Here is a 27,980-nt window from a genome sequence, read left to right on the forward strand (position 1 = left end):
ATAGCAATTGTGCTAAAAGCAGGAGTTTACAAACAACTTTTTCTCCTCAGCCCTGTATTAGTTCTCAACAAGCAACTGTCTGAAGGATAAAGAAGATGTTCATCCCTTAGTGAGTCTGATCCCATCACCAGTCACTCCATCAAATGACAAGTTATCTCAAAATCTAGGCAATAACTCAGAGATTATTAAACTATAAATCAACACTAATTTTCACAGAAATCTCATTAGCAGTTGGTGTTGTAGGTCTTCATATTTTTTGGTGTTGCTGTTTCTTATTTCTTCTGGGATATTCGCAGTTATAATCAGGTGTAAGAAGATGGAAATTATTAAATTAGAATATATGTGTGCATTAGAGAACAATGCTGTTTACTGATATTAACTGCAAGGGTAACTTGTGGTAATTAGAATGGTTATAATTGCAGTATACGCAATGAATAGACAGCGAGAAACAAAGCTTGGGGCTGATTTTAGTACTTGCATATAGATACACCATTCACCACTCTACAAGGAATGCAGAGAAAGAAAAAAAATAGAGCTCTATAGTGCAAAGTAAGACTGAAAGAAGTTGCATGCCGTAGCCCTTTTTCACTAGGGAAATGGCCTCGACCCTCTGCTCTTCCCCAAAGCCCTTCAGCCGCTGCTCAGCAGCTGTCACGGGGGCTGAGGCTTCCACACAGCACCCCAGTGTCCCGGATCTCCCGCCAACATGTGTGAACAAGGCCCGGAAATTGTTTTCCAGGAGAACAAAATGTGGAGGAAGGATCATGTCAGGGCTTCACACTCTTTTGTACAGGAATAAATTACGAGCCAGGAAGGAAAGGAAAGTCCATGGAAAATGAGATCCTGATGAAATGAGAAATTAATCCAGCCAGCCACCCAAAAGCCTATTGCCACGCAGGGTGGACAAAGTCCTGCTATATCCTAATTCCTGCTTCCTTCTTCCATTTTGCAGCACACAAGTGTGGCTGCATGGCTCACCAGACCTAGATATGGGTGGTGTAAATCTGGTCACACACAACACTTATGTGATCCTCTGTATACATCACACAAAGACACATGAGCTGTTATTTATATTGTATTCACAACTTGCAGAGCACCTTCTGCAATCAGCTTAAAAACTCAGCCGTTCCAACTTAAAAGCACACCTGTCAATCAGCACCACCTCCCGGGCTAAAAACCCGACACACTTGGGACTTCTTTGCAATTACCTTGGTGCCATACAATTACAGATTGAAAAACGTGACACGACATACCTTTTCCCCTGCTCCTTGTAAAAATGATTCCACAGCAAAACTCTGATTAATGTGATGTGAGTAATTAAAGCGAAAGTGAAACAAAGACCGGCAATTAATGATTTATTAATAATTATGACTGGCAGTAGGGACGGTTATTGAGCAAATGTTTGGATATGCAGGCTCCCACATCCCCCGCATGTGGACTAACCCACAGTGTACACTCTAGCTAGGCAAAAGGCCTCTGAAGAAATGTGTACATGTCATCATTAACCTCTGCACGTCTACATACACTGAATCCCTCTCCCACACAGTGTAGCAGCTGCCTTGGTTAAACCATCACTTTGTGTTAGTTTGGTTCTGAGTGAAAGAGACATAAAAAGTACCCAGGTGTTTGGGGATTTTTTTCCTTAGACTGAATCTCCTAGATGTGGCCCCTAAAATCAAGAATAAGATCTTCTACAAATAGCAGATCACTCACAGCCATAAGGAAGAACGAAAAACTACTGCAGCAGATGAGAGTTGTGCCAAACACATAAGAACACAGGTATTATGACATATGCATCTATTAGACATTTCCTTCAAGCATGACTAGCTAGCAAGTAGTTTAATATAATTATTTAGTAAACCCTGACTATGTTACAGGAATACTGTAGTATACAGTCATTCTTGTAGAAACCAGCTATGTGTGAATCACAAGGAACCATATTAACATCTCCTGTTTAAAACAGTGTTAAGCACCGCATATATCGATACTACATTTTAAATAGCAAGTAAACATCCTGCCCATCAAGGTTCTGTTACCTTTGAACTTCATTTTGACTTTTTTTCTACCTGCATAAACTGCTCTGGAAAACACCCCAAGGACTTCTGTGGAGGGTGGTGGGAAAGCAAGAGGGAATGGGAAGGAGGAGCAGAGACAGTCACAGTTCCAGGCACAGGGACACAGATGGAGACTGCCTGAGCAGCTTTCAGCACTGCACAGAGAACAGTCCCATGACCCAACATGTCAAGCCATTTGAAAGGATGACTCCTTTCAAAAACAAAGGTGCTGCTTTTCATGGTGCAAGCCACTGGAGTTAGTTTGGTAGTGAGGAATGAACTCAGAAGTGGATCCCTCTTAGGAAGCTCAGGTAGCTGGTGCTTTAGTGACACTAGCTAAAAGCTTATTTTTCCTCCCAGTCCCATCAGGTGGGAAACTTTCCTTCAGCTGACTCAGGGCCCATTCAGCAACCACCAGCTCCCATCAGTAGGACAGATGAGCGTGGCTCTCCAGCCACGTATCAATGGGAAAGCAGCATCTTCACCCAAGGAGATACCCGTGCATGTGAGCATGTGTGTACCTCACATTATGGCTCAAACAGGATCAGCAGCACTGGCTTGCAGGACTTCACTCACTAGACCCAAGCACCAGCGCAGGTCCAGGGACATCCAGTGTCACCACCATGGCCATGCAACCCCACACACGACACATCACCCACTCGTGGCTTTTCTTGTGCCAGAGGATGTTGAATCTCCTACCCAGCAGGACTGCTGCATAACTTTGCTGTTTGAAAGCAGATTTGTGAGTGAAAGAGGGTAAAATGATGCCAGGTGTTCCTCATGACAGTCTGTGTGGGGTTGTACTTGACTACTATAAGCCTAGAATCACAGAATCCTTAAAACTAGAAAAGACCTCTAAGATAACCAAGTCCAACTCTTAACCGGCCCTGCCAAGTCCACCACTAAACCATGTCCCTAAAGTGCCACACCTACGTGCTTTTTGAACACTCCAGGGACAGTGATTCCACCACTTCCCTGGGCAGCCTGTTACAATTCCTCACTGCTCTTTCAATGAAGAAATTTTTTCTAATATCCAATTTAAACCTCTCCTGGCACAACTCGAGATCATTTCCTCTTGTCCTACTCCTTGCTACTTGGGATAACAGGCTGACCCCCACCTTGCTACACCCTCCTTTCAGGCAGTTGTAGCGAGTGATAAGGTCTCCCCTTTTCTCCAGGCTAAACAACCCCAGCTCCCTCAGCTGGTCCTCAAATTATTTACTCTCCAGACCCTTCAACAGCTCTGTGGCCCTTCTCCGGACTTGCTCCAGCACCTCAATGCCCTTCCTGAATTGAGGGGCCCAGAACTGGACACAGCACTTGAGGTGCAGCCTCGCCAGTGCCCAGCACAGGGGGACAATCCCTGCCGTGGTCCTGCTGGCCTCATTATTGCAGATACAGGCCAGGACACCATTAGTCTGGGCACACTGCTGGCTCACATTCAGCTGGCTGTCAGCCAACACCCAACCTCTGTTCTTACATCAGGGCACCCACAGGTTTTAAAAATCAACAACCTGATTTTATAGTTTTTTTGACAGGGTGCCTCCCTCAAGAGCCACTTCAGGAGCTTTTATCTCAATTTACTTTTATGACCCTGCCAAGGTCAGGGTGTGTCCTGGCAGAGGCAGGGACCCAGCACCCAGCTCTGGGCACGTGTCTCAGGGAAACCTGCTGTCTCCCAGGACCAGCTCAGCAGAGCATGTGCAGCATCTCCCCACCTGAGCTAATTTTCAGTGAGCAGCTAGGTGCTTGTAAAAATCCCAGCCCATCCTTGCAATGTGGAGAGGTCACCAGAAATGTCCAGAGGATACTGGCTAATTACCTGTGCTATCTAAAACAAGTATTGTCAATCCTAAGGCTACCAGTACAACTCCTTTCAGTATCGTTACATTCAGTTTCAATTACACTTACGAGAAATGGATACAGATTCTGTTCTCTTTCCTCAGCTATTTTGACACACATCTGAAACACAAATACTCAACAGAAAGATGGAACTGGAGGAACAGTAGCCACAGACAAACCACAAGTGCCGATGTAGTCTATTTTTGTTAAATGCGCCTTTGTAGCGTGATTTTTTTTAAATATAATCTCTATTTTTTGTCAAGTATCACTGTGCTGAACAGAGCAGTGATCACCTCTGTATATAAGACAGCCTGTAACCCCTCTGTTTGAAGAGGAAAATTTGAGTTAATTACCCACATCACCTCATTAGTCTCCATCTCCCAACAAATAAAAAATAAAGAGAAGCATGCTTGCTGGAGTAGAATCGCTGAAAGGCAGAAGTTGCAAGATTACTGTGCAGTGCGCTGCCAGCTGCAGGCAGGAGAAGGCCCCAACAGGAATGCCAAGCCCCTGGCACACACAGGAAACATATATATCTTCTATTCTTTCACTGACTTTTTTTTTTAATTTATTCAAATAATGCTTCAAAGGGGAAAAGGCACTTACAACCACAAGACAACAGCCAGAGCTTCTTTTTTGTTTGTCTTTTGTTTTTGGCAACCCAGCACTACAATTATTCTGCATACTGCATGCATATCATGAGGTTAAATAATAAATAAGGTCAGGCCACAGAAACTTCAGAACACAAACAATGAACAAATAAAAATCTCTCATCTTGCTAAATATCTTTAGGGAGAGAGTCATCTACTTTCTAACTATGTCTATTTGTTCCTTAAACTACAGGGTTTGGACTTGGTAGAAAATATGAGAAGAATCAGGGCTGTAATATGAATATTCACAGTGTAAATGCATATACCTCATGTATCTCTATTCAAAGAAAGGATACAAGATACTCCAAACCCATGCGATGCCTTACCTGTGTCTTCCATATCCATGTTTACTATTGTGACAAGGAAAGGTCTCTGAAAACCCCATTCATACCTCACTAAGCATGCAGCACACTTACTACATCCAAACTCATACAGAACACTTCAGAGCAAAACACAGGTTTAATACTAAGGAGTGCAGTATTCTCACGGAAGTATTTATGGCACGAGATTTATGCAGGCAGGGACTTGGCTACTATCGCATGTTGTCCATAGATTCACATTCTGGTTTAACGCTGGCCTGTGCAGGGTATTCCAGTCCCTTACCCCCGCAGTACATCACCCAGCAAACCCAGGGAGCAGGCTTCACTCACCAGCCTCAGCTTCGTCAATTCGCACCAACATTCCAAACCTTATCAATTCAGCTAAGAAGAAACTGCTGGTGGAAGGGAGAAATAAGGTGACTGCTCTGAGAGCCCGCCCAGCTGCCTGGCAGTAACCTTGCCCTTCGGGGCTGGTGTTTCCCGGTGGGGGCTCTCAGACAGCGCACACCGATACACACGGACACAGTTACTTTTCCGTCGACCCCGACACCTCCCAGCAAGCCCGCCAGCGCTGCCCGGGCAGGTATCTATGCCTTATCCCCGTGGTGCAGCCAGACGAGCACCATCCCAGCCCGGGCTTTCTCCCCGACCAGCCCCGCTCCTGGAGCGGGATGCTCCGGGAGGACGAGTCGGGCAGAAACCGCATCCCCGGCATCCTCGGCCGCACCTTTCCCAGCCGCCTCCCGCGGCGGCGGAGCGGTCGGTCCTTACCGTAGAGCAGGTTTCTCGTCACCTGCCCCCCCATGTCGGCGCAGCCCCCGGCCGGCTCCGGCTCCGCTCCGCAGTCCCCGGCCCACGCGGGACCCGGCTGCCCCGCGCCGGCAGCCTCCGCCCACCCCCGCGCCTCCCGCCGCGGCACCGGCGCTCCGAGCTGTCATCTTTATTTACATAAGAAGGAGGAGACTTCGCGGCTTCCTGAAATAGCTGCCGGCGTTTCACCGATGCAGCGTGTCCCCCCTCCCCACGCACACAGCGCGGTCCCACAGCGCAGAACGCGGCGGGCGAAGGCATCCATGCGCGGGGCTGCCGGGGGCTGCGGGCCGGGCTGAAACCCGGTGGTAGCCGGAGCCCCGGCAACGCTAAGAACAAAGCGGGAGGCACCGCTGAGTCCACGGGAGAAAATAAAATATAATAAAATAAAAATTAAGAACTCATTTATAAAACCAAACGACTCTGGCCATGTGAAACTTTCGCTCCCCATTGCAAAACCCTGGAATAAATCAGAATGGGGGAAAAAGAAAAGTTAAACAAAATTTATTACCAGACATCATCACACCAGTCTTCAAACGGCCTTTGCAGGTTAATTATTAATTATTTAATAGCAAAGAAGTGCTCGAAATGCAGAATGGTTCACCAAAGACTGGACTAATGAAAACATTACCCCCCGTAAACTCTTTTGTGCGGGGCTCGCATGCTCAGCCCAGATACAATGCTTCCTGCGCTCCAGCCCATTACCTCTGCTGATGGATAATGGCCAGCGTTAGAAAAAGCAGGGGGATGCCGAGAGTGGTGCAAGGAGGTGCGCAGGGGAGCGCAGCTAGGGATGGTCCCTCGGTTGCTCTCTGCATCCCGCAGTTCGTGCGGGAGCTTGCTCGCTCTCCCCTCTACATCTCCAGCACCGTATGCCCCTGTCCACTCACTCCTCTCCCTGGACCTCTCTTGTCCATTGCTCTATGGGTAAATTAACACAGCAGGCACCGAGCGGCCACAGCCAGCCCCGGCAGATCCCAGCTGGCTCGCTTAAAACTAGCTCATGCATCTTTATGCAGCGCCGCAGTCGCTCTTCTCTCTGCAAAGGAGCGGGAGTCAAACTTGTGCAGTCGCCAGTGCAGCCCTGCCTCCCAACTCTTACCATGGTGTTGGGCAAATCCTGCCATCCCACTGCCTCGATTCTGCCACCGGAAAAAAGGGAAATAAGATTTTCTCTTGCTTGTGTTGTAAGGATAATTTGCTTAGGACGTCTGTGTGCTGAGGTCTCAGCACTTCTGGAGGAAGAAGAAAAAAAAAAAAAAGGAAAAGGAAAAAAAAAAGCAGTGCAAAAAAAGCCCAAGCCAAAAAGCACAGTCAGGGTGTTTGCACTAGTGCGGCGCGCTTGAGGAAAGCTGCGTCCAGCATTTCCAACCTGGAAGAGGAGCCTCTCCCGAGCCCTCCAGCAGCAGCCAGTCACCACTGCCGGCTCACCCACTGCTCCCACCTGCCCAGCCGAGACGTGCATCCAGACCCCAGAGCCAAGCAGCAGCTCTTCCTCAGCTGAGCAGCGCACAGGCAGCACTCTGCTCATCCCTGCCCAAAGTCACACTCTGCAGAGCTCATGGCAGCTTCTTGGCAGAAAAACCTTACTTTTTTTTTTCCTTCTATTCTTTTCCCCTCCCCAGATGATGCTGCATTTACAGCAGCAGCAGGTTGGCGTGAGGACTCGTCCCCAGGAGCACCGTGGTGTGACCCCTACACCCCAACGGGTGCAGGACATCTCTCAGGTCACACCAACCCATCACAGCACCTTGCTCTGCTCCCTGGCCGCTGGGGACCCACAGATGCCACAAAGATACTGCTGGTTTCATCTTCTGGAGTTGGGGCACCTCACCCTCTCAGGCTGATGGCAAAGGGTCCAGGAATTTACAGCATCAAACACCACATTTCACTTGGAGGAATCTAGATTGACTTGGACATTCAATCCCAAATCTTCTCCCTCAGTTTCTCGTTTCCGCTCTGCTTTCTGTCCTTACCTTAATCTTGCTACAGCTCTGTGAATAATTGACTTCTTGGTTCACTGCCTCAACCAAGAGATTGCTAGAAAAAAAAATATAATTTCATGTTGGCCCAAAAAGGAATGCTTTGTGCGTTGTGCTGAACAAAATGTTTCTTTAACTCAAAATGAAGCATTTTATTTTCAGAGTTATTTTTACCTCATTTTTTCAAGTTATGGTCATTCAATCCAGCTCTGAAATGATGTCTTAAAAAAAAAAATAATCCCTTTGTTTTGAATATACCAAAAGGAAAACTGTGAATTGCTATCGTCTGATTATTTTATTTTTTGCAACTTTTTGGCTTTGTTTGTTTGTCTGAAGAGGAGGGTGGAGAGGGCAGACTGCCAGAATGAGTCATCCTGTTTGGCTGAAGATTATAAACAATTTAAATTTATTTTAAAATTGGGGGGGTTTTCCCAAAAAAATTCAGCATCCCCTCCCACCCCTGAGCTTCCCCCAGTGCTGTGGAGCAGCTCCTGGGGGACACAGCCCCTCAGAGCCATCCACAGCAGTAGAATCGCCTGTCTGCCCTGTTCTGTGATAATTCCTTGAGGATTATTTGCCATATGGCAAATCTTTCCTTCACAGACACATCACACTGAAACTTACTGCTGATTTGTTCTGGTCACCTCCAAGCCCATTTCAGACCTTTATCTATTCCAAATTACTCCTCAGTCTTTCATGTTTCAGGTTCTCCTCTAGACAAAGAGAAAATCTACCTCTTGCCCTGTTCCTGTTTTACAGTTCTCTCTGTCAATACACTCTAGGTCCCCTTAGGGTGTTTCTTTGCCCTTGTCAATAAGGATAAAACCTCCCATTTTTGCGTCAAGTATAAAAATCAATAACATCACCATTTGCACTCCCTTCTAAATCACTGACAAAGGTATTAGGTTGGACCCAACAAAAACCCAGCCCCTAAATCCATTTCCATTCATGAACAGCATCCAGCAAACTCCGGCCAAGCAGCAGAGTTGCTGTCCAAGCCAGGAGGAATCTGCTGCAGGAGTATTCTGAGGCAGTGTCTGATCTTGCTAAATATACTTATTAACCACAAGAGTAGGATGCTGAGGCTGCAGAGCACTTCTGAAAACAGATTCACGGTCATCAAGCTGTGTATTAGCTAAAACCTTGGATCTTTCCAAGCAGCCTTGAGCAGACAATGGGGCACCTCTCCCAGCCCTGCTGGGATAAAACCCCTAGCCAGGCAGAGTGGCCACGAAGGGTTATGGCTATCTGCATTGCTTTCCTGGTGTCCTGCTATGAAAGCTGGCAGGTCAGCAAGGAGGATCCTGAAGAACCATCATGGTCCGGGAAAAGACATCCCAACACGGCCAAACAGCCCATTCAACCCTGACTGAGGGAAAGCAGAAGAGATACCTGCAGGGAACCACAGCAGGGAGAACCAGCTCTGCAGAGACCTGTCTTGCACAGGGGGAGACACAGAAAAGCATACAAAGAGAGAAGAAGGAAAGGAGGAAAACTCCAACTCAGGGAGATCAAGGATAAGATCATACTTATGCATATGCCAGGCCAAGAAAATGAAAATGCAGTTCATGCAAGCCTCATGCAGCTAGAAGTCCCTTGGAACTGGATTTGGCTCTATGGAGAACTGGAGCTTACTCTTCGGTAGCAAGACAAAACAAGAAATAAAATCTCTCTTGATGGGGGTTAAAGGTGCTGCAGGTAGAGACATCCAGCCAAGAAACAGTCCAAAAAGTTTCCTTGAATGTCAGCATGGGTAAAAGGTGGGAACTCTAGAAATCAATCTAATATTCGCCAGGTACATGCAATCTCCTCTTAATGATTTTTAGGTTTAAAAGATGCAATCAGTTTCTTTATTACCACTTACACTTGACTCTATGGTAACAAACAGATTGACTAGAAATTGCCCTTTTTCACTCAGTACAGTAGCTCTCAGCTACTGGAGTTCATCCAGGAAGATGGGATAATTTATGGGAACACATTCTTAGGTCTTTTTTCAGCATGCGTCTCTGACTGCTACTAGGGGGAAACTTCACCTGTACAGAAAACAGACTTCCATCAGGAACCTCTGCCACTGTAACTCCAGAGGAAAAAAGATGTTATCAGCAGGAAAGCATCCAAGAAAAAACATCTCACCAGCATGCACAAGAAACAGCTAGGAAACCTTGCCCTGTATGCATTCTTTAAAAAATAATTTATTGCCATTAATGGAGGTGACTTAGACGAAAGGTGGGTCTCCACTTTCAATCCTTTATCTGTAATGCAAAGAGACAGATACTGCTGTAGCAAGCAGTATGCTGATTAGTTGACGTTTATGCAGCCATTTGGGAATATAATGAGTTATGTCATGATTAAGCATTATTATAAAGCTGCAGCTCTGGATGAAAGCCAAATCTCAATGTGTAAGTCAAAGGAAATTCAAAATTCTGGCTCAAATTCTTAAAATCAAAATCACCACTCATACCTACAAACTACGGCATTGCAACTGCTAAGCCAGGTGGCTCAATTATCCCAATACAATTCTCTGCAGGCATGGCAGGAAGGGGAATTTAAGGACAGGAAAAAATCTTTGGGCTGACTAACCACCTCCCATTTGCACTTAGCTTAAATGAGACATCAGTTGTGTTTGCTTTAGTGACAGGAGCTGCAGCAGCACAGTGGTAAAGGCTGTCTCTGGCAGGGCAATAAAGACATCAGGGAGGTGTTGCAATGGATGTCCAGGTTGTGGACTGATTCGGTGAAGGAGGGCTAGTGTCACTGCTCAAGGGCTGTCACCCCTGTTTATGTAAAGCCAAAGCTGCCACAGGACATCCAAGTCTTAACCCTGACACTGTCAGCACTCAGTGTTTTATCATAACCTCCCTGCTTGACTGTCTACAGGCATGGAAGAGAAAAACAGCAGTGTTGGAGAGGGACAAAAAGCTGAGCAAGAAGAAGGATTTCTAAGGAAAGGAACTGAACTGACCTCAGGCCAAATTGCACACAACATTTTTCCATCAGCATGTACATGCTTACAAGCCCCACTGGATGGGGGGTTTATCTTCAAAGAGAGTGACTCAGTGCATGAAGGTGTCAGGCAAGAAATTAAAGCCCCAAAAGCCAGGAGTGCTCCCTCTTCCTTGAATACTTTTGGGATAATATATTGAGAAAACCCTGTGGGAAACTAAGAGGAAACAAGGACTAAAAAATCACAGAATTCAATGTAAGATGTGCTTTGCAATAAAATATTGCACTGGGCTAACCAGGAGCTTTAAAACGATACTGAAAAACTGCGTCTGCCTGGGGCAAGGTCCCCTGGAATCTGCCAGAAGCCCATTCCTGAGGGCAAGTATCATGCTGTGCATGACACCAGCTAGGCCTTCAAATGCCTCCAGCTCTGACCTTCATTTCCATGCTAAATTAATAGCTTTGCCTCTCACTGCCATTTCACATTACCACTTCAAGCACAACAAGATTCAAAAGAATCTCAGACTTATCCAAACATAATGGAAAATGAATACAGAAACATGCCATCAGAAGAAACACTGTCATTTTAAAAACCAAAGAAATGCTGATTTATAACACTCACCTGAATGAAGCTGACTTATGTTTTCAGAACTAGAGAAAAAACTAAAGTTTCTATCTTCAAGCAAATATTTTCTTTAATCTCATGAGAATATCTTTATTTTTACTTCAACTGGAGGCACGGCACAATGACAACATGGCAGGACTGAGAAATGTGTTATTTCAAGCCCAGTTCTGTGGCTAATATTTGGAAACTTTGAACAGTATCACGTGATAAGGCACTATGACAGACTTTAGCAACACAAGTATAATGTCTTTCCACACAAAGTTACAGGGAATAGTGGTATAATATATACATTTTATATAAGTAACTTATTCACACTTTATCACAGGCAACATCCAAATTCTGCACTGAAAAACTAAATTACCAGCTGGAATCAACAGAGTTTTTATGGCATTTTTGCTTTAACATGTGACTGCAGAGCAAAAACTACACTCATTTTCACAATATTCCTGTAGGAAGAGGTGATGCCTCTCTGCCTGAGCTAAAAAAGCACATTTCAAGTTTTTTCAAAAATTTAAATGAGGACCTTTTCAAGCAACAGGTTGATTTGCTTTAACAATCTTCATTCAATGCCCTTTGGAAAGGGCACAGGCAGGACTGTGAAACCAAAGAGATAAATAAGGTAATCAGAAAGCACCGGCACCAAGGTCAGATAGATAACTTCCACTCCAGCATGTGATAGCTTTTGAGAGCCTGACTTTTTAATCTTAATAATGTTTCCTCAGCATAGAAGTGCAGTTTCTAAAGATTTTTCTTAGCAGATACAATGATAAGAGTGAATAACCCCTCTGTTTCCTGTGCCACCCTTTCTGAGAAAAGCCTCTCACTTCCATGCAGGGATGTTTGTAACCAAGCAAAGGCACTGCATGTTTGTGATGTAAATATTAGCCCAGCAGAGAAACACCTTTTTATTACCCTGTTCAAAGTCCTTCAGAGAGGACAGTGAAGGGCAGCAGGATCCAAAAGAAACCTTTTGGGCTGGCAAGATGGGCAGGCAGGTTCACACTACGTCCATGAGAATGTCCCCCACTGCATGTGCCCACAGAAAGTTTTAGCCTGAGCTTTGAAAGGCTCCTGGGGTCACAGAGGACAGTCTATGATCCTCTTCCAGGACTGGCTCCTCATGCACCCCTTCTCACCCCAAAACTTCCCCGTCTCCTGCTACAGGGCCACCTCAGAGGAAATGTGACTTATTTACAGAACTTTCCTGTACAGAGCTGCTTTCACAAGCTCTTTAACACTGGTCTCCAGGGAACTAAAGGAGCTGGAGGTCAAATACTTCAAGGGCAAAATGCATGGCAAGGGTGAATTTTCCAGCCCGGGTGAGAGGAATCCTGCCAGTGTAAATACCAAACAAATCATGTCATGCCTGTTACAGGTGTTGCCTCTTCCCACTCCCTCTGTTCATCTTTTACTCAATGTTCCCTGGTCTTCTGCTCTCCCTCTGCTCTCCCTCACCAGATACTAGACTCTTTGTGGCCTTTCAAGTTTTACATGAAATTCAGCCTTCCTCCCTTGTAATGTCCTTCAACTCCTTTGTTCTATTATTCAAATTAAAAGATATTTTGAATCTAACTCAGTCTCACGTAAGTATTATGAAAGGTCGCAACCGAGATGCAGTAGACTGGGAGCAGCTATTACTGGAATGAGAAAAGAGTTTTGGTTCTTCAGCTCAGGAAAACAGGACTTAATTAGTACAAAAAATCAGAGCTTTACCTTCATCAAATGCCACTTGTTCTATACCTACTTTATCAAAGCACCAAGCAGATGAACATCAAGTGTAAATACTGTACTGAGTAGAGCAATGGTCATGTTTCCCTCCAGTCACTTCTCCATCCCACATCTCCATTTCCAGGAGGAGGGATCAGAGCAGGACATGAGATTCATATTACCAAATGCAGAAAAATGTCCATATCCCTAGGATCTAAACCATGCTAATATATTCACCACTGCAGCATCTAGACTGAGTGTCTGTGACCTACCGCAGCTTCTTGTGATCAGCTGCAAACTTCTGCAAACCAAAACAACACTGCTCCTGCCATTGCGTCTCTTCCTGCCATGCACCATGCCTCCAATCCAAAGGTCTTTTTCACTTCTCCTTCCTCCCTCCCCCCAATTCTTTGTCTCAGCAACCTCTTCTGTGACGCCCACACACTTGGAGAGCAGACCAATCTGGCAAGCTCAAATAACAACAAAAAAAGGAAAGAAAAGGAAAAAAGAAGTCGTTTTCTGGCCTAGAAGACTCCTCTGTATTTTTATCTGGAGGGAGCAATCAAATCTCTTTTCCTTTCACCAGGAACCAAAGGGAATGGAGATGGATCCCAAGGCCTCACATTCTCACAAATCAGCCCTCACAAAAATAAGGGGGAAAGGCTGGTATTTCTTCTGGACACACAGGAACCTTTGAACAGGAATATTAAGCTTCTTTTTTAACCTTCTTGCACCACCAAGCACCAGTTAAAAATACCAATTTTTACAAGGTGAGGTTGGATTAGCCAGTTTTCTTGTTTGTTTTTCTCAAAAAGAGCTGAGGACAAGCTTTGCAGCCTGGAGGTTGGTTAACCAGCCAGGCAATTGCTGGCACTTCAGGGGCTGCTGGGCTCGCTGGGCATGTGCCCACACACACAGCACAAGAAGGGAGTTTGGAAGGGTGCAGCACCCCCTCAGTGCCCACATGGCACTGGCAGCATTTACCCATCGAGGTCCCAGTTCTGCAATCTCACCAGCACATACAAAAAACCCACTCTGGCATAAAGCATCTAATGACAATAATGGCACACAGCACAGTGATACAGTCCAGGCATGTGGAAATAATCACAGGCCCAGAACCCAGGATGACTGATATTTTTCCCATTCAACATATGTTTTACTTAGATGTCTGCTTCTTCCCACCCTTCCTTCTCTCAGTCTCCCAAACTATTATTTGGTTTTGAGGGAACAGAGAAAAACATTTTTAAAACAGAAACATTATATCACACCTATCTAAGAAAAAAAAAATGCTTAACTTAGATCTAAACAAGACATTTTTATTAAATACACACATTCCTAATAATAAGCAGGATTTGACCCCAGCACAACTGGTCACTTGAGCAGATAAAATACATCTGAACTCTGTTTAGCATGAGGGGCTAAAAATAATGTTTGTGATTAGCATCAAAGAAGTTGAGTTTCAATGAGGAATAAACACTGCTTATTAGGACGAAAGTATGTTCCACAGGATGACTCAAAAACTCTAAGCTATTCTGTGCAGCTATTTGCTTGTTCAAGGTGACCTGTGAGCCATACCCCAGGCTAGTAAAAATCAGCAGTTACATCATTTACAGCACCAATCCAAACACAGTTCTCTCCCTCCCTATCAGGTCATCTTAACTCAGCTGTTCTTATGTCCTGGAGACGTTTTAGCTGCACAAAAGCATTTCCACTTTTGCAGTTTCGTGCCAGCTATGATGACTCCTGTCACTTTAGCCTTATCTAGCCACATGGACAAAATCCATCTTCAACAGCTTTATCAGCACAGTTGCAGCCACAGTCATCATAATGCTGACAGTCCTTAACCAGGCTTTTACCAAGTATCCACCTACACTGCTCTATCGAAAGCAAATTCTCACCTGTGCCTCTAGAAGTAGATCAGCCACCACACTCTTTGCCAAATTTTCTAAACTGGACATTTTCACACATCATCTCTTGTCATGTAACTTGAGGGGCCAATACCATCACCACTTTGGTGATGGCAGCAGCATGTCCTTGTCCATAGGAGACACTTGCACTTCCTAGGGGAATTCCTACTTGACTGTTACCCAGCTTTTACCTCCAAAGAGAAAACACAGACAACTGATGCTCAGTGCTCCCCAACTTCAACCAGATCTTCATCAAATTGCACTCTGCCACACTTCCAACTCACGCACAGTGAACTCAGTCCACTGACATTTCCAAGACCTCATTCAAGGTCTGACTGCGGTCTCACCCCCACTTCAGAAAGTATTTGCCCTTCAGCCTCAGCGAGAGGGCAGAAGAGAATATTTTTCATTAATGTAGTGTAGTTAAGAAGTATAAATCTTTTTCTGTCCATCTTAAGACAGGAACATTAGATATGGGCATGACAAGATAAATATCTCTGCGTGTTCCATGTTAGCAGCACAGGTCTGTACATTACATGGACATGATGATATTTCAGATGACGGTCCTTTTAACAGCTTCAAGTCTACTGAAGATCCATGTCTTAGGAGTTTGTGAACTTCCCAGACATTAGTTTTTGCTTCACAACAAATCCCAGTACCAGCTGTCAAGGCAGAGCTTTATTTAAGAGAATATGTACGAGACCATACCACAGTGCCCTTAGCAACTCCCCTTCAAACACGCTGCTCTCGGGGAGGGCAGGGAGCCACCTGTCCTTGGATGCTCCAACACCAGAGTTTACTTGCTGGTCACTCCTTCTGGATATTGCTCATGCTAACCTAAAGCTCAGTAACTACTTTTTTTCCTCACAGCCTGCACTACATTGCTGACACCATTTATGCATCTGCTGCTTCACACATCTCTGAAACACCTAACAGACTCAAAACTCAGGCGATGCAGAGAAGCATCTTTATCCAATACCTTATTTCACCTTCTAGCAAACAGAAGCAGTGTCTGTCCCACACAGCAGGGATGGACCCCTGGCTGGGTAAGACCACAGTCTGAGCCAATACTTTTTGGGATTTAGACAACTTGAGCCAAGGAAGGAGACTTTGAAGATGTTGAAATTTGCGTGGAAGAGTTGTGTAAAGACACAGAAATATTTAAAGGAAATGGGCACAATGAAGAGGCTTATGAAAATTAAACATACACAAGGCTTAATCTGCCACTACTGAAATCAACAAGAATTTTGCCAGTGAAGCAAAACAAAAGCAGAAATGGAAGCAGCATCTGACATTTGCTATGTTTGACTCATACAAATTGCTGTAGTTAGTAGCCTATGAGATAGATAAATAATACACCATAGGCAGCGTATGATTTTAAACTTTCATTTTCACAGTACAAAGGTGTCATAATCTGGAGAGTTTTGATGCTTGCAAAAGCTGGTTACGCTGACTCATATTTAGGAAGAGATTTTCCATTTGGATAGACATGTTAAATCTATAAAGACACTAAACGAAAGAACATGAGAGAGAAAAATAGATTAAAATACAACATAGAAGTAGAAGATAATTTGGATAAAACTTGTTGTAAATAATTTATTGTTGAAGTAGCCTTCAAACTTAAGTTCTTGGAACATAAAAGGCAGATTATTTCTGTGAATTATTGTTTGGGAACTGATCATATAAGCCTCAGAGGCTTATCCAGTATAAATGAAAGCATCTGGCCTTGTATCTTTAAGACCATAATGAGATGGCTGCTGAGCAGTCACTATGGAAAGCATGATATTCAGAAATCAGTATCTCTCTGAGCACAGAACATATGATGAAGATAACAAGGCAGAACAGAGAAACAGGACTTGGACTATCACATCAGGCATACTTGATGGATTAGTCATGCAGGCAGCAGACCTGCACTGGGGGACAGCAGAAGAATGGGGTAAGGAACCTAACCCTAAACAATTAACCTTTGGGTAAGTAGCAGAGCATTATCAAGCCAACACAACTAGATCCAGGTCTAGCATTTCAGGGCAGTCAAAGCTGGGGTTAGGTCCTACTCTGGGATCTGTGCTTTTTAGGGGTATTTCCACAATTTCCAGCCTGTGGAATGAAATAGGCTCTGATATCATCATTTTCTAAATACTATCTGCACAGCAGATGTTTTGTGTGTGCACACTATCCCTCAAGCTTCTACCATCTGGTTTTTTACCTAACAAGTCAGGTGTTCATATTTTTTAATCAAAAGAATAAAATGGGCAGGTTTTATCTTCTAAAGACGAAAATATGGGGGCTCTTCACTTATTCCCTGCACTCTTGCAAAACCTTGTTAGAAATGAAAAAAAATAATAATTTGAAGCACTAGGTGGAATAATTCCTCTTTAGTCACAGGGAAAATTACAGAGTAGGACTGTAAGAGGATGAATTGGCAGCACACACAGTGGGGCCTGACAGCACCCGGCTTTCCTCTCTCTTTTTAAATAAGCAAGGAGTAACATGAAGAGGCACCACGGAGAAAGAGAGCTCCGACACCAGGCAAGGTGTGGTGAGGAGGCAGAGCAATGCTGGATGAATGTTGGCATCTAAACGTGCCAGCAAGACCAGCAAGGGCCAGAGATGTCACAGATGGGTCAGATCCCAAGTCCTTTGAGGACCTCAGACGGCCATCCCTGATCAGCTGAGGGTCAGGCCCACGGTGAGATGAGAGGCAACCACCATCTGATGCACAGAACTGGGACACACTGCTCGAGAGCTGCCCTCTCCTCTACCCTCTTCCCATGAGGGATGAAAGCCAAGCAACAAAGAACTTTTTAATGGACTATCACAGGTGACGGACCAGCAGTGACGCTTGGCAAGTTTGTTACCAGACCCAGAGAAAGAGCAAGCATTGCAAATGTCATGTGGCTTAAGTTCAGCATCTTTTCTGATTACTGTTTGTGTACAGGAAGCTTCCCTGCTGGAGCAAGTTCTTTCGCTATTTCTTCATATTCAAATAGGATTTATACTGTTAAATTAAAAAAACTCTTTTAAACCTACTTTAAAGTTAAAAGATGCAAAAATCAAACACCATGAATGACTCTCCTCATTGCCGAAGCCTTACAACACAGCCACAATATCACAGTTCTCCCTCAGCCAGACTGTAGACATTTGCAGTGCTCTGAAACGCTCATGGTAAATATGAACCCACCATATGTAAAAATAAGTTCCATTCATCACTGATTAATGCACAGACAAGCAAAACTGTGCTAACAGAAATATGTGGAGAAAGTGTATTTCCCCTCCCAAACCAAACAGCTACAATCACCCAACCAGCAAGAAGAGGCATTATCATGAAGGGCTCTGTCACGTGCCAGGGAAATGAACAGTAAATGAAAAATCATTATTAACAGGTCAGAAGCAATTAACTGTTCAACCAGGAGCAGAGAAACTTTAGATAACTAACACAGATATTAAACATCACAGATTTACCAAAGTCAGTTAAGGAACTGGGAATGGGACCACTCAAACTGTTCACTGCACACAGAGCACCCAGCCCAAGGTGCCCCTGCAGCCTACAGTGACCCTTCCCACCGTTCCCAGGCCACCTTCAAGGGGTAACCTTCTGTGCAGCCACCACCATCCTAGGCTTCTCTGCTCATGTTCCCAGCAAAGTGGCTATTTCAAGAGCAATTCTTCTTCCTTGTGATGTGAAAAATGATGAAAAGCAAAATCTCCTTTCCCAGAGGTCACCTGCTCAGCCACTTTAGTTGACACATGCTATCTTCAGCATCCAGAGGGATTCTGGAAGATGGCTGACTGCCAACAGCAATGAAATCTGGAAAAAACCCACAGCTGTAACAGGGTTTGCTCCATGCCCAGTCCAGAGGATAACATGTCCACAGCACCCTCTTACACTGCAGCTCACTCATTTCACTGTGTTTACACCATCAGCTGTTGGCAAAACATGACTAAGGCACTTTATTGCTTTGAGGCTTAAGAACAAAATGTCTCATACAGCAGAGAGCCTGCTCTGATTGTTGACAGAGCCAGACCAAGGCTGTGGATGGAGACCAGGATCTCACCAGTCATTCCCCACTCCTCTTTCCATGTGGAGCAGGCTCTCCATATGCCTGTCTTCCTCCTGGTCACTAAACTTGTCTTTGCTCATTCATCCGTGGTTTGGGGCAGGGGACAACACAGGCATGCCCAAGGTCATCCTTACCACTGCTCTATCCAAATGGGAGCCAAGGAAAAGACAAGGAGAGAAGGGTTTTCTCCCCTAAACATGAGGATGGGTGACAGTGGGGTAACACTGCTGCCACAGCCTTTGCTGCTCCTTACACGGCTGCTCTTCTGAGTCAGCTCCCTTTCACCATGCATGGAGCACAGCACTCTTTGCTAAGTCATACAGAAAAGGAGACAAGGAAACTAAATGCAACTCTGAGTTACTGTGTTATGCAGAGTGGGTGTTGCACTGCTCAACACCGCAGTCTGCTCTGTGCTCGTAGGCTTCGCTCTGCCATGGCTCGATAAATAATTAATCACAGGGAGCCCCAGAGCCTCTGTTCAGTCCAGGAGCTTTATGTTACAAATGAGTCATGAGGAGTTAGAGGGACAGAACAGAGAGATACAGCACCAATGGAGAACACCTGCCCTATTTCTACAACTAGAATAGACCTAAGCCATCCTCTGAGCTCACCCCTTCTCTAAACCATTTCTCACACTTTCATACAGCTGAGAAGAACATGTGGGAGAAAGGAAAATAGCCACATGTTTTGTCAAACCCCAGAGATGCTAAGTGTTTTACAGTTTAAGAGGTCAAGGTACACAGTACCTTACAAATAGATACATGTTTCCACGATTGGAAGTAACAGTCAAAATTCTGTAGTCATAGCACCAAATGTACAGCTTCTGTTTAGCATCATCCTAAATTTGTTCACAGTTTCTTACATCTACCTTGAGACAAGCAGAGCAGCAGCAGAAAAGCTAGATATAAATATACAAGTGAAAAACTAATCAAGCAGAATGCAACTTTTCTTATACCAGTCCTTCAAAGCCTTCAAGACACCTGTACATCCATCAGGAAAAAAACAACCCAAATTTAAAAAAAAAACAAAACAAGAGAACCTGAGAGAAAGATTTTTATGTTTCATGCCATAAAACAGAAAAAACAACACAATAGCATGGCCAGCCTTCTACAAGCTGCTGGGACATCTTTTAGAAAAGCACTGCACACATCTTCACTTTGCTTTAGAGTAACAGAAATCTGGGAATTTTTGTCACCTCATCTCAGCAGCAGTTTGCAAAAATGGTCTTCAGCATTCAATTAGTTTCCATTTCAGAATTAGCAAAATACCTTCCCAGAGCTATCACAGAGGAAAAGCAAGAGGTGCGTGCTCTCTCAGACTCGTGGCTGCTTTAGAGTGGCTGGACACACTGCTCCCCTGAGGATTTTTAAAGTTGCCTGCTATTTCAGTGTGACACTGGAGCATTTTGTTGTATTATTCCATAAAATCAAAACCCACCATCTCCAATTATATCAAGGCACCCTCAATTTCAGAGATGACTTGCCCATTTTAACAAAGGGATCCTTTTAAGTTCCTGTCCTCAAGCCCACCAGACCTCACGCTAGGGTGAATGTGGAGGGGGAGGCAGGGAATTGTGCCATTTTGTGCCATTATTCAAATCCCTGGTAACAACAATGCCTGAGAATTTAAATGACTTAGCATCTAAGTGGATTCACTGGAAATACTTTCAAATTTTTTTCCTAGCAGATAGCCTGAAGATATACAAAGACTGGAAAGTGCATTCAAGATGCTGAATCTGATGTTGCTGTCTATTTATGTCAGTACAATTTCCAAATCAAAATACTGAAGTAAATGGTCTTCCCCAGGGAGTAGATGTTTGAATGCAGGGATGGGGACCAATTTAAGAACATAGGTACAAATGAAATGTTCATTCTGTTCCAGCCTTCTTGAGCGAGGTGAATTGTGATTCACAGAAAGGAGATGACTACACCAGAGACAAGTATGAAAATTTAATTTCATTTTCTCTAACAGTGGACTGCTGGAATTTAGGAGAGTGTCTTTCCAAGTGAGATGCTACCTCATGCAGTAAGACAGTATCTGATGTTTTTAAAAGCAGCAGTAATGTTCTCCAAGTCAGATGCATAGAGAATAGTCTCTGAAACTATTCTGCACAAATAACTATTTTTCTCTTGTACTTGGTTGCAAATTAGGTTTGAAAGGGCTTCCCTACTTCCCAACAGTGAGTGAAACACTGTGTGAACGACTTGTGGAAGAAAGAAAGCATAGCAGGTTCACTGGATGCTGCAATGCGTGAGGATTTTCCATTTGCTTCTTACAAGCTCACTGCCTTTGCATCTAAAAATATGTTATTATACTATTTATATTTCAGCAACATCTTGGATCAAAGCAGGATAAAGGCATCATTTTGCCAGGCTCCATACATAGTTACAGGTAAATAATTCCCATTCTTTTGGATCCAGCTCCATAGCTGGAGCTGCATTACAGGACAACACTGGTCCACATGAGCCAGCCCTCCCCAGAGGGTGCACGGGCACTCCTAAGCTGTGCAATGCTTTAGTGCCCCTGTAAGCAAAGCACTGCTTTGGGTCACGCTCTGCAAACAGCTTTATATTGTTATTTTGCATGGGTAAATATGAGACCATGGCACCCTAGCAACTCAACGGCAACAGAAGATAGGTTCAGAAGGAAATTAAGGATCATTCTTCCTTCCCCACTTGCTATCTAGTTTTTAGCAAGATCAGAAACTACGACTCAGAAAGCTGGGTTCTATTTCCAGTGCTGGCAATGGTTTTCTGACCATGTCTGTCTGTTCCTAGTTTCTAAATTTACAAGATAAGGATTATAAATTTCCTCCACTTTGGACAGATTTGGAGATCTTTAAATGACAAGTACTATACAAAAGAGTACAGGTTTCTGCCAGAGTACTACTTAATAGATGGCCTCTTAGACAGCAAAACAACAGGTAGAGTAAGCAACACCTAAGCAAGTCACATGCTCTCTTCACCGAGATTCAAATAAGAACTTGTCTTTTAGAGGAAGTCAAAAGCCCTAGGCAAGAGGGAAAGGACTTCTTTATATATTCCAGCCTTTTTTACCCCAAGGTTTTGACAAGCGTGGATCCATCAGTAAGTACTTTGTTGAGAGGTATTGATTGCTACTGTGATATCACCACTGCTCTGGCTCAGCACAGCTTTCATGTTTTCTCCACTGTCATTCTAAAACTAAGACAGTGGCCAGTTTGTCAGTAAGTTGTCTCTGCAACCAAGTCTTCAACCACTTTTCAACATCATTGATTTAACTGCTGTATCTACAGCAGAGCGAAGTCTGTGCTTGTGCCATAAATGAAAGGGGGATGCAAACTGAACCTGGACACAAGGCTTGAAATTACTTGTAAATTCTCACGAAGGTTATAAAAGGGCCACTTGAATATGAAACAGAGATAGTGAACAAATCCTGGAATAAGCTTTTAAAGAGAGAAGAATCCAGGCCAAATGGAAACACACGAAGTATAATTTATAATGAGCAATGTGTAAAAAGCTATCCAAATCATGGAGCTCAAAATGAGAATAAACAGTGATCTTCCAATAGGGACAAGTAAGATAAGGTAAGTATCTGCTAAAAGGCTGAACTCTGAGTAACCCTTGGGTGTTACCAACTGCTTGAACAAATCGTCAGTACGTTTCACTAATGGCCAAAAAAGACTATAGCAAAAATATTGCATATTCAATAAGGCTAACGTGGAATTCAGTACCTGTCAGTGTGACTGTTGCTCAGCAGTTAAATATGTAAAAAATAGACCTGCAATCCACTTTTGCCTGCTATGAGCACAGCTGATCCTGCAAGATAACTGATCTGCCCAATAAGATGGAACAATGCCTGCAGTCATCCAAAATACTGCAATAAAGAACAAACAAATAAAAAAAGCTAAGCCTCACTCAGAGCACACATCATGTACATTCCCATCTTGTTCTGCAGGGGCACCAATGGAGGTCAGCAGGATTACTGTGAAATATGAAATGCATTGGCTGTAAACACCTGGAAGAGTGTCAGCCCACAACAGAAAACAAAAGACAAATTCTCTTTAAAAAAATTTTATACACTTCGAGGTGCTTTTACATTTGTTAAGGCTCTTTGACAGATCACATCAACACTAACTGGTGGAAATAAAAATTAAGTGCAGAGCAAAGCTATTCAGGTATTAGAAGGAAGAGTACTAGGGCGCTCCTGGAGCACTGTTGGACAGTAGTAGAGATTGCAACCCAGGTGGCTGGAAAAATACAGTCCCCAGGTAGAGTTGGGAGCCTCCAACCGTGGGTTCAATTGTTCAACCATGTTTATTTTCAGAGTGATGACTGCCTTTCAGTAGTTACTTGTTTTGAGATGACACAGATCCCATGTTCTTAGCCTAGGACAGGTTTAGTTCTTAGGTAGACCCTTAAAATATAAAGTGACAACTCTAATATGGAAACTTTTCCCCCGCCCCAGCCTTCCCCAGACCTATGGGAACAGGAACCATCATCCAGCACTTTATATCTTCCCTGAGGTGGGCGAGATATTCACTGAGTGTTGATGACAACGTCTGACTGGCAAGCAGTCATTATCCCATGGGAATGAGGAAATGTGCAAACACACTGGAAACATGGCCATGTGTCACGCTGGCATCAATCACCTCTCACCACAGACAGCAGTCAGCACTGCAGACAATGAACCACCCAGGGCAGCAGGGCTCTTTCAGGGCTCTGTAACTCCACATTGCTTTTTCCTGAGCCTTCCAGAAGAAAGCAAAAGGTGAACCCTAGACAGCCAAAGACACATGAGATGACACAACTGCCCATCACTAAGCATAACAGCAGAACTTGGCCAGCTCAACAAGTATCTCAAGCGTTTCTTGCCAGGTACTTGAGTTTCCAGCAGAGATGCTGCAGTTTCTTCCAAAAATGTTGTCTTCTTAAACAAACTGGACAGATTGTTGTGGAGATGCTAAGAGAATGTCAATCTGCTAAATGTCAGAAGGATTTTGACTAAACTAGGAAGAAAAATGGTCAGGAATTGCAGCTATATAATTAGTAACAAATCTTTAATTCTACATGTTTGGATAGCAAGGCTGATTTAGAATCAATTGCTGAAGTGGAACAGCCAAGAGGACAGATTCAGATCTTCTCTGTATCAGTGGAAACGCAGAGTAGCTCCAAAAAAAGTATGTAATACTGCAACAGTTCGATCTGTGCAGCCCAACAAAGCTAATTTAATGAAAACACTGCCTTATTTTTTTTTTTTTTCTATTTCCATCTTTTTACCTATTCATGAAATGCACCCAAGCCCAGGAAGACTGAAGCTCCTCAAAGGCAGGGGCTGAGCTGGGAACAGGTCCCAGAGTGGCCAAATTTCAAGTCAACTGTTTGTTTTAACATGTGAAAGCTCAGGCCCCAGACCCCTTTCCTTCTTGTAGTCTCTTTCTGTAAACAGAAGTTTCACTGAGGAAAGATATGAAGAAAGGAAAATCCTGGGCAGCTTGCTCCTGCTTACGTGACTGATCCATGGAGCTGGGCTTCCATGGCAGACACCAGACTTCCAGCAGACTGTTAGGACACTTAAGAAAGAAGCTCTTTTGAAATGCCTAAGTTTCTTTAAATTCACAAAAGAGCATGAAAATCACAGCCTCTATCTGAAAACTGTTTTGTGAAGTGACACATCTTACATTTTACACATTATTCATATAATCTGTAGAAGAGAGTTAGTAGCTGACTGACACTAAGATGTTGAACACCCTCCAGCCCAGAAATGCTTGCAGTGTGCCAGCTCTACATAAATTGAATCTTGAGTTACAAGGACTAAGTGAGGGTGCTGCGTGTCACCATGGAAGGGATGTTGAGTTTTATTGGACGTTGGACAAATTGTTATCTTCTCCCCCCCAGGAAGGTGTTGCTACCAGCAACTTGAGACACTGCCATCACCATCTGTAACAAAGGAAGCAAGGCCAGAAATTTTTGTCTCCTTTCTCATGTCAGGAAGGGTGTTTCTATAACAGATGAGAAAAAGTGGTGAAGAAATCAAGAATAATTCAGAAAACATGAAAATAAAGCTAATACCAGTTGCTTCGGACACACAAAAAATGTATTACAGAAATATACCACATACAGTCTTGTATCCTCTTGATACAATCTCCTCTTGATGACTTTAACATGGTAGTTTTGGATGAGTCAGTGGGAGATCTGCCCAAGAAAAACCTCAAGACTGCACCCTCCAAAATTATCTTCACCAAAATCCAGCCTTAATGTGTCCCCACAATACATTTTGTGCCATTCCAAAGATTAATTTTGGCTTACCAAAATTCTTTGGCTAGTTAAAGCAAGGACAAAAATAGTGGTGTCCACCAAACTGAAAGGAAAACAACAATCTCAAAGCCATTTGTCTTCACAGTAATTTCAGAGTTATGCTAACAATACCAAGGTGGCATATGGCATTCATAAGGGGGTCTCATCACTCTCTGTAGCACCAATTAAGAGGGAGGCAAGTGCAAGGTTCAGATTTTGGTGGCTGACTGTGATGCAAAAACATGTGGGAAAGAAGAAGCTACTGAAGGGCACTGAAAAGGAAAGCAATGGGATGGGGCTTGGGTTTTCAATTCTGACAAAGGTATGTTTTATTAAGCATGAAATGGTTTATTAATGGACAGTAACACTTTTTAAAGGACCACTACTGGCTTGCACAAGGAATACCACCTAAGGCAAGTGGGAGAAATGTCAAAGTTTCCAAGTCCTTGTTTCAGACTCTTCACAGCATTGGAGTCCCTTCCATGTTCCGGGGGAAGTATTCTGTCCAAGGTCACATAGAAAGTCTAGGGCATAGCAGGGAAATTATAGCCAGTGCCAGACCACCATTCCACCTCCTGGTCACTCTCATTCAGCATCCTAGTCACAATCTAACCATGAGGAAAAACCTTCCTCTGCAACTGCACAGGCCAGACACATCAGTGAAAGGAGTGGCTTTCCCAGAGAAAGGCAGAGGGAGCTTTAAGATATTCCTTGTGCCAGCTCACCTCACACCATTAAGCCTTTCCCATACTATCCCGCTCCCCCCTCACCTCACAGTCATCCCTTTTTATTTTGGCCAAATATTTTGCCACCTTCTTACATACATGACTGCTAGAAAAAGCATTTCTGTAACACCCACAGACTCCAAGGCCCTAAAACCCCCCAGACTGCTTAGCTGCCCTCAGCCAAGGGTCTCGCAGTACCCTGGTGCTGGCTGTTCCCAGGGCTCTGCCCCACACCTGGCAGTGAGGCTGTTTTTGCAGTGGCTTTTCGGCAGCAGCACAGAGACTCCTCAGAGCAAAGCAGTGACAGAAGCTGGGGCCACCTGGCCCAGAGCTGTGCCTAATGTCACAAAGGGGATTTTGCCCAGGCTGTCCTTAAGAGGATTAGGGAATCATCTACTTGCACAAAACAACAGTCACATCTGCTGCTCCAGCGCAAGTTGTTCTTATCTGCTCTCACATTTCTGCTCTGGCCTGACAACTTCTCCCATTCCAGGATCCTGCCATGTAATGCAGACACTCGTGAAGAACTGGGGGTTGGATACAGGTGGAGGGTGAGCACCAGAGCAGGTGTATCCAGAGCTCATCCATCCCACAATACTAAATAGCATCACACACAGCAAATAAACAAATAGGCCTGGTTTTCAGAGGCGGAATATTCACTGCAAGCCGGATATCACTGAGCAGTGAAACTCCTGAGGCTTCAGAGGGGGTTTAGGAGGACTGTGATGGGTTCAAAATTTGTGAAAATTTAACCAATTATTTAGCAGTTTAAATGAGTCAAACATTAAAGCTCAGCTCGCAAGTGATATTCCCAGTATACTTCCTATATCAGAAACAGAAAAATCTTTGTTGTGTCAGATGTGCAGACATATAAAATGCAGACATATAAAGCACCAAACTAGTACATCAAAAAGGAAGAGGAAAGGAAAGCAAATTCCTTAAGACAAGACCTAAAACCTGCCTACTTTTCTTAGCTTTTTGAACTCTAAGGTACCTGCAGACCAGCCACCTTGATTTTTCCTCCTTCCCATTGGCAAGAGATAAGATTATCAAGGTGCCTATAAATTGCTTCTATTGATTTTACAAATAGGGGTGGTTTTTTTACTTTTTAGATTTTATAACTAGACTTGTAATTTAGATTTCAGGTATGGCTTTCTAAAAGAAATCCAGGATTGCCCATTTGACCCCTGAGCAAATCAGCCCTAATCCTATAATATAACTCTCTTCCACAGGATTGAGCACCCTTTCACTCCCAAGGTGGTCCCACCAGGTTAAACCAGGGTTTAACCACTGTACTGTTGCTCATCTCACTGGTGCCACTGCTGTTGCATGGATTAGTGATGGACTTCCTCAGCCAGGACTCAGCATGGGATCATCAGTACAACAATCCTGGATGCACAGAGCACATGGGGATGGATGTGTGGAAGCAGGGACAGAGTGAGCTGCAGCATGAATAGGGTGCAGGGTGTAGTGAGGAGCTGGACCTGGTGCGTGTGGTCTGCCTTGTTAACAAAACCTCCTGTAAAACAGGTTTCTTTTGCAGGAACAAGTCCTCGTGCTTACTTACCCTTCCACCTCCAGAAGTTTTTTTCCAAAATATTTGACTAAAATATTCCACTGAAGTTAGCTGCCCCTTCCCTGCCGCTAAAGGATTGGGGACTGCTCTGCCCTTTCTCACAGCCTTCTCCAACTAAGACTTCGCCTCCCTAAAGGAAATTAATCCGCTTCTTTCTACGGTTTTCTCATCAGAAACAGCTCCCTCTGCCTCATGGTTCTTGTTCATCTCCTTTGGGCTCTATCAAGTGTTTCCACACCTTTCTCAAAGCATGCTGACCAAAACTGGACATGTTATCCCAGTTCAGCCTCCATCACTGAGGGGAATGACTCCCCCAGTGCAGCTGTGGGGCTTCTGCCAGTTCCCCTGAGCGTAAAATTTCATTCTTTTGCAACAGAATTACATCATTTCTCATGAGTTTGCCTCCCAGAGCCCCACTGCACTAGTATTTGTCTGCACCCTCGAATTCTTCTGTCCAAGAACCGCATTGTGCTGTTGTCTCCATTGAGTCACACCTGACAATT

The 27,980-nt window shown here is 44.1% G+C and overlaps 1 protein-coding gene across 4 annotated transcripts in view; it reads right to left on the reverse strand.

Annotated features, from left to right (window-relative positions):
* Positions 1–27,980, reverse strand: part of NEURL1 (neuralized E3 ubiquitin protein ligase 1) — a 146,144-nt gene that overhangs the window by 79,006 nt on the left and 39,158 nt on the right. The window contains exon 1 of one of the 4 annotated variants that reach the window (XM_048311523.1): positions 6,779–6,818. The exons of 1 other annotated variant lie outside the window; for it this stretch is intronic. In XM_048311523.1, coding sequence (XP_048167480.1) covers positions 6,779–6,803 — 25 coding nt within the window. In that variant the 5' untranslated portion in view covers positions 6,804–6,818. Of the gene's footprint in view, positions 1–5,196; positions 5,279–5,637; positions 5,790–6,778; positions 6,819–27,980 lie in introns of those variants that run through there. 2 more of the 4 variants (XM_048311524.1, XM_048311522.1) reach the window with 2 other exon arrangements.

The sequence above is a fragment of the Corvus hawaiiensis genome, chromosome 8 (assembly GCF_020740725.1).
Source record: "Corvus hawaiiensis isolate bCorHaw1 chromosome 8, bCorHaw1.pri.cur, whole genome shotgun sequence".
NCBI lineage: Eukaryota > Metazoa > Chordata > Aves > Passeriformes > Corvidae > Corvus > Corvus hawaiiensis.